The sequence below is a fragment of the Typopeltis vanoorti genome, chromosome 3, assembly GCF_054136105.1.
Source record: "Typopeltis vanoorti isolate ZY-2024b chromosome 3, IOZ_Tvanoo_1.0, whole genome shotgun sequence".
Taxonomy (NCBI): Eukaryota; Metazoa; Arthropoda; class Arachnida; order Uropygi; family Thelyphonidae; genus Typopeltis; species Typopeltis vanoorti.
The window spans coordinates 72,237,320-72,250,161 of record NC_143551.1 but is presented as its reverse complement, the minus strand read 5'-3'; the positions used below and the strand labels follow the sequence as shown (position 1 = coordinate 72,250,161).

The 12,842-nt window shown below is 33.0% G+C and overlaps 1 protein-coding gene across 4 annotated transcripts in view; it reads left to right on the top strand.

The window, feature by feature from the left end:
• Positions 1–12,842, top strand: part of LOC150108262 (uncharacterized) — a 406,756-nt gene that overhangs the window by 145,365 nt on the left and 248,549 nt on the right. For all 4 annotated transcript variants that reach the window (XR_016548126.1, XM_090390668.1, XM_090390669.1 and 1 more), the window contains one exon: positions 12,558–12,661. Coding sequence is in view for 3 of the 4 variants with exons in the window: in XM_090390668.1 (XP_090246794.1) it covers positions 12,558–12,661 (104 nt within the window). In the remaining variant the exon portion in view is untranslated. The remainder of the gene's footprint in view (positions 1–12,557; positions 12,662–12,842) is intronic.

Genomic DNA, 12,842 nt, shown 5'->3' with positions numbered 1-12,842 from the left:
TGTGTTCATAATTTGCCAAATTTTATTGTATGTCATTACTTATGAGAGAAGCCAAAGTTACCACTGTACGTCACATTGCAGGAATAATTGAGTGACTTACCCAAAAAACATTGTGAAATGAGGAAATGTTATAATCCTGCTGATTTCATTATGAAATTATAATTAAGTAACTTTCTTGTACTGTGAAATGGAACTCTATCACCTTTTAAAGCACAATGATATAGTCAGTAATGGTGGTACAAAATAGTTGACTGAAGTGTATTTCAATCAACTATTGTACTTTAGTCAACTCTGCTGTATTTCCAAGCATGCACAGAAGTGAAAAGAACATTAATGGGTGTCACTAAGTATCAGTTGTTTGGAAGAAGGCAAAGAGAACACAGTTGGAGGAGAATTGTGGTGATTTCTGTTTACAGTATATGAAGCTTGAAAAGAAATGGAAGATTGGGAGAGGAAATCTTTAAAAAAAAAAAAAAATTGTGAAGTTTATTGATGGGCCCCCAGGAAAGTTTATTTGTGAGTCACGAACTTGTTTTATTTCCAGATCAGTCTGAAGAGTGATTTGATTATGTTTTTACTAAGATTTTCATATAGAAAGTAAATTCATTCTAAAGTATGAAACTGTCAATATAGTTTTAGCAATTTATTAAATGAAGCTTACAGTGACTTTCATATAGAAAGTGAATTAAGAATTTTGGATGAAGACAAGATATGCTTTCTTCAGTATTTTCTGATTTAGGAAGAATTTAACCACACTACCGGCCAAGACGTCTATAGACGTCAAGGTTATCATGGATGCGAAGTGCATATTAAAATTGTAATACCATTGATATTACATTGAAATATATGATGGATACGAAGCATATGAGGATGCGTATTTGATCCATAATGGCCGGTAAGCTGTGTTTCATACTGTTTGAAGTTGTGATCTGAAGAATATATTGGTGTTTACATAGTTAAATTATATCTATTTTATGTCATACATGTTTTTAGTAAATTGTTTTTCTTTTGGTTATAAAAACACATACACTCAATCTCTTAATGAGTTAATAGATTAATTTAGAAAATATAATGTATGCATGATATCCTGGGATATGAATCTGTGTGCGAGTTTTATTTGTAGTTTAGTTTAAAGTGTTTTCTTTTTATATATATAATTTTCTGAAAACTTTATTTTGTTACTCCTAATTTAAATCGGTATCAAAAGATAGCAGGTTTATTTGGTGATGGAACTACCTTACTTTCCAATCAAAACTAATTTAATTCATCTGACTAATATAAATTTTTTAAATTTATATTAAGAGTAATTAAAATGACATACCTGATTGTATATTTTTTGATGGTAGGAATGACAAGGTATTGAGCTGAAACATATAAGACCAAAGGTGTTGAAAGTGCAGCTCTATTATGTGAATGTAAATATGTATATTGAATAGCTGAAAATGAAACAAATAAAACTGGTAAGCAAATCGAATGGACTATAGATTTTGAGAGATTAACAAGTAAAATTATGGAAACTAAAAATTTTAAAAACTTGAAATTAAAAAACAAAATGGAATAAAAACTAGTAAGTTATACAGGGCAAGCAACATGATCACTAGCTGGCCATTTTCTGAGGTTTATAAGCTAGCAATTGTTGAATTGAATTTAAACGGTATTGAATCGAACACAGATTGATAAGAAAATAACTATTTATTAACTTTAAAGCTAATATTTCGTTGGTATTATATCCAGCATCTTCAGAGCACACAAACAAAGTTTGTTGCAACTGCGAGACAACCACAATTCAGTGTATAACAGTGGGGCTAGTATAAGTGATTGCAGCGTGCAACACAAGACTAAAGTCCTAATATGGTGCCATCTAAGTTTAAAAAAAAAAAAAAAACAGTAGTCCAAAGTTTTGAAAAAAATAAAATAAATAAAATAAATATTAATTTGGTCTTAGGATGACAGTCTCCCAATTTAGCAATTGATATCTGTTCAAGAAATCAAGAATAACCTATATTTTAGGATTTTCATCATTTGATGATGATTCCTAATTCTAAAATACGAGTTATTCTTGATTTAAGAATACCTTATAGAGGAAAGCAAAAAATAAAATGTTTTTAGAAATGAAAATTTCACTTTCAAAAATGTGTCTTAACTTAATTGGATATCTGTCTTGGATATATCATCAGGAATCAGTTCTTTAATTTTATTAAAAGGTATGAGAGAATGTCAAATTTAAAATTCTTCAATTTAGCTTCCGTATTGCATTCAGTAATAACATTCATTTGCTGTACTCATTGCTCTCCAAATTCTATAAACCACTCTCTCTTCACCTTCCTATCCCATTATTATCTTTGTTATTTTCTCCAAATGCTCCCCAAGTTTTCTGTTTATTCTAAATTCTATTTATATTAATTTCCTAACCTGCTGTTTAGATCTCCAACAAGGACCAATTTTTCTTTTTTGTCAGCTGCCTTCTCTAATGACTCGAAAAATTCCTCCACTTTTCTATGGGACTATAGACAAATAATTCTCACTGTCCAGTTCTTCATTTTGATGTTTGCCCACACCATCTATTTGATATTGCTTGTCATGGAAGATCACCAATTTCATGATATGTATTCTCAAGTGGGATGTACAGACTACTGTGACAGTACCACATGATTAATTTTACATTAGTACCAATCTCATATCTGCAATTTCCCCAAAATTAATCTGTTACTTGGCAGCCCTCCAATATTGTCATATTTAACATTTTGGTCTTCTAAGGCTATTCTTACTGAATCAATCCACCTAGATCTTGGTCTTGAAATCTTCCCATGACATTTGTTTACACATAGCTTAGCTCACTTATATGTTTCTCTGTATTCTTTTAGGGCATCTGCCGACTTATTTGCTAGGAGCTTCAGTATGCTTTCTTCATTTTCGAAACTGCTTCTTGTGTCCACATTTTTCCATTCTGACAGTTTCACCACTTGTCTCCTTAGCCGATTCAGTCAATGTTTTCTTTTTTCTGCAGAGTTTGTTACTGAGACTCTGAGGTTTGGTTCTTGTTTTTGAACTGTTTCATTTTTTTTTCTGAATATTTGTATAGTTGAGTCTACATTTTACATGTAAAAGCTACTAAATTTGAATTATTTTAAAAACTTTCTTATTATTACACGGTTTTATGTCTTAAAACCGTGTAATAATCACTTTCAAATCCTCTGTATACTCTTGTATCCTGAAACAGCATGAAGATGTCTCTATCTTCATGCTGTTTTCATATTACCATAGTCAGTGAGGTTTTTCTTATTTCCTGTGTCTTTTCTCCACATATACTTGTGCACATCTTTATGTTAGAGCTTGTTGTTAGTAATAATTAGTCTGCATCCTGAGCAGAAATCCAGTAATTATTAGCCTTGCTCTTTACTCCAAATTTTCCTGAAATGTTTCAATATGCCTGGGAGATTCTGCTGTTTAGATCAATTTTTTTTATGTTAGATGCCTGCTTTGGTGACTCAAAAAAAAGCCCTCCACTTTTTACTCAGGTGAACCTTTTGTCGGACCATAGGCACAAATAAATTTAATTGTCCATTTTCCCATTTTGAAGTTGGTGCACATAACTCTATTTGTTATTGCCTTCCAATCAAGAAGTTTGTCTTCATGTTTGTGTTTGAATCTTATCGCTACTCCTTCCTTCCCTTGAGCATTATTGAACAAATATAACATCCTATACTTATTATTTAGTAAGATCCCACTTTCCATATTACAAAAAAAAAAAAAAGATAAATCTTTTGTTTTTTGTCTCATTAATGCCAATTATATGTCCACATGGTACTTTTAATGGCCTTGTTTAACTGGGTGAATGCCCCAGCTGGCATGAAATCTCATCATGATATACTATCATGTGAATTTATGGTTTAAGCCAACAGTTTGGTTGGCCAAGTCCATAATTTCCCACCAGTCCTTGTTTGTTCAGTGTTCAGTGGATACCTACTAACTGAGGTCGCATTATGTTATGATGATGATTGGACATTGGACATTAGATCAGAAGACCCAGTCAGTTCTTCATATTCCTTAAAGGCAATGTGGAGGACTTCTCCCAGTTATCTGGTTTTGAACTTTAAGTGACTCATCCTATGGAGATTATCTTCATATTTAGTGTTGGCTGCTGTAGCTACTCCTTCCATTACCTGATTATTATCCTGAATATAACATTTAGTAATGGTTATTTAGAATAACCTCATCTGTTTCTGTTTTCTTTGTTTTGGCAACATTAATTTTGTCAGCATGGTATTTCTCCAATTATTCTGTCAGTTCAACTTCTTTTCTGTAGATACTATTTGTGTTGGCAGTGCCTATCTTGAATTCTGCTGCTTTTGATATGGAGTTGTTCTGTTTCATTGTTCTACTCCCATGATGAAAACATTAGTAGCCTTGTTTAATTGGATGATGTGCCAGCTGGCAAAACACCTCATCTTTTTCCATCATTGTCATTTGATTTATGCCAGTGCGACATACAGTTTTTTTCAGGTAAATCCCAAATTGTTAGACAATCCTCATTTATTCATTATCCAGGTAGACTTCTATTAACAATGTGTACCATGAGAAGGTGAAGATTCAGTTAGTTCAGAAGCCTTAGTTCTTTAAAAGGCTAAATGGAGATTTCTTCCCAGTTATTTAGCTTTCAGTCATAAGTGACCTCTAAATTAAGAATTTTTGTGACAAATTTGGTTTGACATTTAACTGTATAAAGCAGTGCTTTCCAAACTTTTCATGTTGGTGACACAGTTTTTAGACAAACATAATTTCGTGGCACAGTAATTCAGCCTGATGTACCTCTCATGGGTCACATGGTCGGTATTAATGCAGACCGTTCAACATTTGATTCTTGCGTAGTTTCCTCTATAGTTGATACATTTTGTTCATCACAAATGCCACCTTCAGCTTTTCTTTTATTAATTAGAAACTTATCTATTTTACAGGTAATTCAACACCAATTTGATAAATAAAACTGTGCAAATTTATTGTAAAGCTTTAACAGTAACTAAACATAAAATACAAGCACCTGCTCTTCGTTTATTCACGTTGCAGTTAGAATAAACATCAATAATAACATTTGTATGAATAAGTGGTGCACTTTATTTTTATTGGTTGAACGATAATAATATGATAATAAGAACCGAGCGACTACTACGTGATAAAACCACAGGGTGAATTCTGCTGCATTTATTCTCCATTATTTATCGAAATATATTGATATGAAATATTTTTAAAGGTTAAAAATAATTAAAAGATAGTTTGTATATATAATTTTGACAGCGCTAAGTAAAAGTTGTACCGGTACTTTGTGAAATGGATTCCACTGTGGAAAATTTCAGCGATTATTCTGTTTAATGCTTTATGTTCATGCGACACACCTTCACAGTGCAGCCGACACACTGACATATCGCAACACACAGTTTGGGAAGCTCTGGCATAAAGACTATAAAAATAGTTAATCATCCTCATCAAACTCCTGATATGTACCAACAAGGGGTGTACAGGACAATTATGACAGTACTACATGAAAAAGTTATACCATTACTAACTTCTGATCAACAATTTTCCTCCAAATTAATCTGTTATCTGTCAAGATTCCAATATCATTATATTATCTTGGTCTTCCTCTGGGTCTTTTCCCTGCTAACCTGGCAAAGAACACTTGCTTTTCTAATCTTTCCTTTTCCATTCTATTTAAGTGACCATACTACCTGAGATTAGCTCTACTAACATTCCTGAATGCTAACAATGGTTGTTTCTTTTCTAATGTCTTCATCTTTAATGTGATACCGCCATTGATGCTATCTGTTCACTCCACTAATCTTTCTCAGAACTTATATCAGAGGTCTCCAGTCTTTGATCAAGTGTTTTATTTCTAACTCAGCTCTCAGATCCATGAGCTAAACTTGGTTTGAACACCATCTTGTATACAGCTAATTTAGCGTTTTGACTAATTTCTTTTTTATTTCATATAAATTTATTCAACTGACTTTCTACCATACCAGATTTACTAATTCTGTTGTCTATTTCCCTATTTAATTTACCATCCTCACTAAAAATTGTGCCTAAATAGCTAAAATATTTTACTTGTTCTGTAGTTTCACCATTCTATAGGTTTGCCATTAATGAAATAAAAAAAAAACCCATCAAAGTACACTGTCAGTGCAATTTTTACTGAAGATGACAATAGATAATAGAAAGGCTAATATGATTTTGAGTAAGTTAAATTAATCTATATGGAATAAGAAAGAAATCAGTGAAAACACTAAACTAACAATGTACAAGACAATGTTTATACTGATTATAACTTATGATATGGAAAGTTGGGTGAGAAGTAAAGCATTTGATTGAAGACCAGGAACCACAAATGTGAGCATTCTGAAGAGCTTTGGGGGAAAAAACTGATAATATTATTTCAGAATCATGTTAAAAACGAAGTTGAAGAAACTTCATTAGTGTTCATGCATGTGGAAGCAGATCCAATCTATGGTGATATTGTTACTTAAACAGAATCAGCTAAAGAAAGGCTGGAAAAGCTGATTTTTGATGACAGGGTGGCATAACATTGATCTAGAAGAAGACAGATTTTGGTAGATTGATGCAATTTAGTAGAGCCTTAGAATACTGAAAAGAAGCAGAATTGTTTATCTTATGAGTAAAAAATTGATTTTTCAGATTTCATAAGTTTTAATTAAATTTTGAATAAATAAGTACTGTGTTTTGTACAAAATTTCTTTAATTTAAACTTTTAAGACAACAGAGTTGATTAATGTCAGCTTTCCATTATTAGGTTTCTTTATCCAGTTAGAAAGTTCACTTATTCACACCAGTCACTTTTTCCTCTCCTCTGTAATTGAAGGTGACCAATTAAAATGTTGTCTTAACTGCCAGAGTTTTCAGGTTATTTTTTATTTTATTTGTACAAAATGCACATTTAGTGTATTATAAATATTTCATGTAAGCAATATTAGTTTAAGCTACATCACATTTTGAAATTTAAACACGAATTCTGGAATTTATTATAATTGTTTACTCTTTTAGTTCTGTGTTTTTTTTTTATAGGGTTTGCATTTGTGCTTTCTCATGTTCCTTTGTGTAAGGTTCCTGCCAATCCTTTGTACTTTTTCTCACTGTTTTCTTTGTTTAATGATCTCATCTACAGTTTTCTTTCCAGATTTATAACTCTTCACAGTAGATGATACTGTTGTCTTGGCTATTTTAATAGTGAAAGCAATATTGAGTATTTATTTGTGTTTCTCTCCCCCCCCCCCCCCCCAAATAGCAGTGGTGTGTATTGTAGAAATATGGTCATTGAAATTCTATGCTATTGCATGTTGGTTTATCTTGACTTATCCACACTCAGTTTTTTTTTTTTTTTTTTTTTTTTTGTTCCTTCATTTTGGTATAGTTAGTGAAATCTTATTGTTTTTTTTTCCTTATCTTTACAATTGATTCAAAATATGAATATAAAATTTAGCTTGTCAGTGCAAACCCCAAGGATAGATAAATTTTGATATATATATATATATTTAATTGAAATAACATGCATGAGAAGTATAGTGATGGTTTCAGGAGTAGCTGTGTGAGTGTGCAAGAAAGTATTAAAATAGTCAAGGGTGGTGGGGTAACATTTAGGTCTGGGGAGAGGAGTAATATCAGTGGGGTCAGTGAGACTTATAAAAACAGAAATGAGCTGTGCATGTCTAAGAATTCTAGAAGTAATAAGGGAAATGAAACTGTAGCATTGATAGATTTCATTCACCTAAAAATTTGGAATAAGTGAGATGTGGTTGAGTGACGATGATATTCTGAAGACATTCCTTCAGATGATTTCCTGAAGACAGACAGGGAAGAGGAGAAGTTGTACCCATCTAGGGTGGAGATGCAAGGAGCAGATAGTGATAGTGGTTTTGAAGCAGTGTGGTGTAAAGTGGTGGCAGATGACACTTCATTATTGTAAATGAAGTGTCAAATCTTCCTCCAATTGTTGAAAGCAACCATGATCACTAGTGTGGCCAGCTAGATCAGGAATTTGTTGAGAAAGAGTTATATGTGAAACTATAAAGCAGGTGATTATGATAAACTCAGCAAGTGGCTTGCAGTGATATCATGGAATGAGGAATTGGATGGGAAGGAAATCATTGCTGCTTGATCCCTACTTAGGAACTGTCTGACAGAGGCAATGACTGAGTGTATTCCAAAGGTCAGGAGATTAAATAAGGTAGGTGTAAAATGGATGACTGAAGAGGTGAAGCATGCAATCTGGAAGAAAAAGGCATTGTGTGAGGTAGCACAAGATGAGTGGCAATAATCATTTACGTGAGGAGCACAAAGCACAAGCAAGGAAGGCAACTTGCTTGATAAAGTTAGCAAAAATGCAGTGCGAGTAGCAGTTACCAAATGAGGCTAAAAAAAATCCTAGGGAGTTTTTTATGTGGCCAGTAGAAGGAAGAAAGATTATGGAAGGATGATGATATTCATTGATAATGGTAGAATGATAACCATTGAGGAGAATATAGTTGAGGTGTTAAATGAGCAATTCATTAAAATATTCTATCCTTGTGAATGCAACATAATGCAAAACTTGAGATAGTGGGAAGGAGGGAAGAACCACTGATAGTGAGTAAGCCGAAGGTATATGAAGGCTTGAGTAATCTTGATGTCAGTAAGACCATAGGACTAGATATTATTATGATTATGTGACACCTCCAAGGAGTCCAAAGACTCATCGAGGGAAGGCACCTACTCCATAACTCTCCATCTCCACTATTCAATTCACCAACTACAGTGCACTGCATCATCTACACCAGTGTTTCTCAAACTTCAGATATCCACATACCCCTTCTTAAATTTTCATTATTACCAAGTGCCCCAATTAATTAATTAAAAAATAGATTCATTAATTAATTAAAAATAAATAAATTAATTAATTAAAAATTAATTTAAAATATTAATTAAATATCTATTTTATTTGAATTTATATGTTCATGTAAACAAAAAATATGATTTATTTTTAAATTTTGGTTCTCTAGAGATGTCAGACAACATGCTCTTATCAATTTCATTTGATCCAGATGCAATATCAACGTTTTCTTGTTGCTTATAGCTACTTGTATTTGCTATATTGCTCTCTTTTGGGGGTTTTTATAAATCTGATCTTTAACCAATGATCCATACATAAGAGTTTGAAGGCTAAAAAAAAATACTGTATTTACTCGAATATAACTCTAACTTTTTTCTCAAAATTAAAGCTAAAAATCATGTTGTGAGATACGTGCAGGAATTTTTGGAAACTAAAGTTTTCAGAAAAAAACTGAAAATGGTGTGACTTACCAGGAATCTCCTACTCGCTATCACTACTTTTGGCATCGAGAACAGTTTCTTTGTGTGCATCGTCAAAGTCATCTATCCAAATAGCATCATCTTCTTTCCCATTATTTCAAGCAAAAATTACCAGTAATTTACAAGACTTGAGATATGTAGAGCAGCGAAGAACTGCATATGACTGGTGCGGTATTAACAAAAGATCGCGTGAACCAAAGACAAATTAGCATTTCAACAGTTGAGTTGATATGCTAATTCCCTTCAACCGAATTCCATAATATCTGAAACACATTCACTATATATTTCTTAGTTTTAACACGTTAACAACGTGTTAAAACTAAGAAATAAGTTCCACTGGCAACATATGGTTTTGCTTGGTCTATACAGCAGTTTCTGTTGGAGAGGGGATGTGATTCATTAGTTAGTGCTGTTTTATCCCGGTTGTATCTAATTGAACTGTTTGTTGAAAATTATAATGACTCCCTTAATTATGTATAGCTGAAAATTGCCACATGCCCCCTAACGACCTTTCGCGTATCCCCCCGGGGGTATGCGTTCCACACTTTGAGAAACACTGATCTACACCAACACCATTTACTGCCCATCACAAACATACATGCCCAGGCGGGATTCGTACTGGCAGCCTTGGAGTTGTGGTCAAGGTGTTAGAGAAGCTAGAGGACCAGGATTTACAACTGGATTGACATTAGCAGAATTCTTTTTGATGGAGGGCATGGGTTTGCTAAAGAAAGATCATTTTAGCATTCTGCTTACTTTTTATAACAAGATGACAAATACATTGGACAAGGAGGGGAGGTGCATACACAGTAGTATATCTAGATTTTGCAAAAGTCTTTGATACATTACCACATGACAGTCTGATAATTAAATTGGAACAGATGGGGTTGGATGATAGATTGGTTCATTGGATTGGAGATAAGTGGCATCCCATAAGAGGAAAGTCATTTGTTGCATGCCTCAAGGATCTATTTTTGGGCCATTGTTGTTTAATTTGTATGTAAATGACATTAGAAGGGGGGCTTGAATGGTGATATATAGTTGTTTGCAGATGATGCAAAGTTGCATAGAGCTATGAGAAGTAGGGCAAATGTTATAGCCTTGCAAGATGATTTGAATAGACTGAGTGAATGGACAAGTGTGTGTGTGTGTGTGTGTGTGTGTGTGTGTGTGTGTGTGTGTGTGTGTGTGTGTGTGTGTGTGAGTGTGTGTGTGTGTGGGTGGGGATGTCAGTTCAATGTAGCAAAGTGTAAGGTTTTAAAATTTGGGAAGCAAAAATATGATGCAGAGATTGGCAGGGATATCTTAGAAGAGGTGGAAGAGCTGAAAGATCTGGGAGTGATAGTGGATAGGGACCAGAAATTTTTCTAGAATTGTGAGGAAAGCACTTCGGATTATAGTAATGATGTGGAGAACGCCGGCATGTAGAAGTAAGGATGTTATAATTCCACTGTACAAGACTTTGATCAGACCACATATGGATTATTGTGTAGAGATTTGGATGCCTGGTTTTCAAAGGGATGATGAGTTTGTATATAATACCAAATATGAAAGAATTAAACCAAGAACCAGTAATAGAAAAAATTAAAAAATATAAACATAAATGGATGGAACACTTTCAAAGAATGAAAACAGAAAGATTACCAAAACAAGCCTTAAAGTACAAGCCATTAGGAAAAAGAAAACCAGGACATCCTCTTAAACAATTCAACTATGACTTCTAAGGCAGGAACAGGCAATGCTAGGCCTAAATCCTTGATATGCATGGTGATGATGACCAAATATAAAATTACTGCCTAAGGTGGGGGGGGGGAAATCTGGTTTTGCCCTTTTATTTTCTATTTTTTAATACAAAACTGAAATAATTTTATGCAATAATTTCCACAGCATTACTCTCAACATGTATATTTTGTGATGTGGATTATGATATTATTTGAGAGGACATTCAGTTCACTATTGCAATGTTTTTTGTGTTTTTACTCTTTGTGGTAGAGTTTAAAATAGCATTGGTTCTGTTGGATTAAGGCTGGGAGTTTTTACTTATACTTATTAACAGTTTGTTAATAAGTATATCCTTTTATTATAGTGGTGTTTACTGCAATGTGCATCTGCAGTATAAGTATTAAATGCTAAATGTAAGGATTAAATTTGTTTCTTCTGGAACAGAAAGTCAGGCTTGGCAGACTATCTTTCTGTTCCAGACTTAAAGATTGGCAGACTATGTCATCAATACTAGATAGTCTATTAAAAGTTCATCAAAAGTTTGCATAAAAATAAATTATGTTCTTTATGGATATTATTTCTGGGAAAACTCCCATGTTACTCCTCTTAACAAACTATTATATTTATGGCTATTTTGCCTGCTTCTGTTTAGGAGTGCCCCTGTTTAAATGTCATTAGCTTTTTTTTTTACTCACGGATTCTTAGGGCATTGTAGATGTATATTTACCAATAAATATATGTAGTATAAAGGAAGAGAAATTTACACATACCTTTTTCTGGGTGTTGTGGTTTTTTTTCTTTCTGTGATGTCCAAACTACTGTGTGTGTGGGGGGGGGGGGGGGTAGGCAATGTGAGAGAATTAAATAGAAATGGAAAAAATCTGTTTTTTTTTTTGAATAATATGAAGGAGAAAGAGAAGGGGTTGAAGGGGTTCCCCCCCTCTAAAAATCAGTTGCTGTTTTCAACCCCTTCCCCTTTCCCATCCTATATAAATATAAAAAACGCTCCACCCATCCCTAATAATATAATATATATGTGTATATATATATGTTATTAAAAAAAAACCTGGGTTTTTTCCATTTCTATTTCATTCTCCCACATCGCCCCCCCCCCCCCACACACACAGTAGTTTGGACATCGCAGAAAGAAGAAAAGCCACAACACCCAGAAAAAGGTATGTGTAAATTTCTCTTCCTTTATGCTACATATATTTATTGGTAAATATACATCTTTAATGTTCTTTATGATTATTTAAAGATTATTTAATATCTAGTTCTTTGAACATCACATCACATTAGCACAGGTTTGTAAACAAATGTATTGTTTGAGAGATATACCATACATATGTAAAGGCCTCTCAGACATTCTCTGGATTATACATAATTTATTTATAATTTCAACTTATTTAAAGAAAACATCAGTGTATTTAGTTCTTAGTTACAATAATGCATATATTTACTTCGTTTTGATTTTTGTTAAGGTTCTGGATGCTCTTTAAGTCGATCTTTGTGTGTCTTTGAAATGTCAGAAGAAAGATATAGGGAAATGTTATTAAAATATAAAAGAAGACAAGCAAGTGGACAGGTTTGTTCATATTTCCTTTAATAATAATGATAATAATACAATATAAATATTTTTTTCCTGCATCTTGATTACATTACAGTAGAATCTTAACACAAACTCAGTTTTCATAAATTTAATTTTGTGAAAACTGATTTCACAAAATTTTGTATTTGATTATTTCACAAAATAATCAAATACAAAA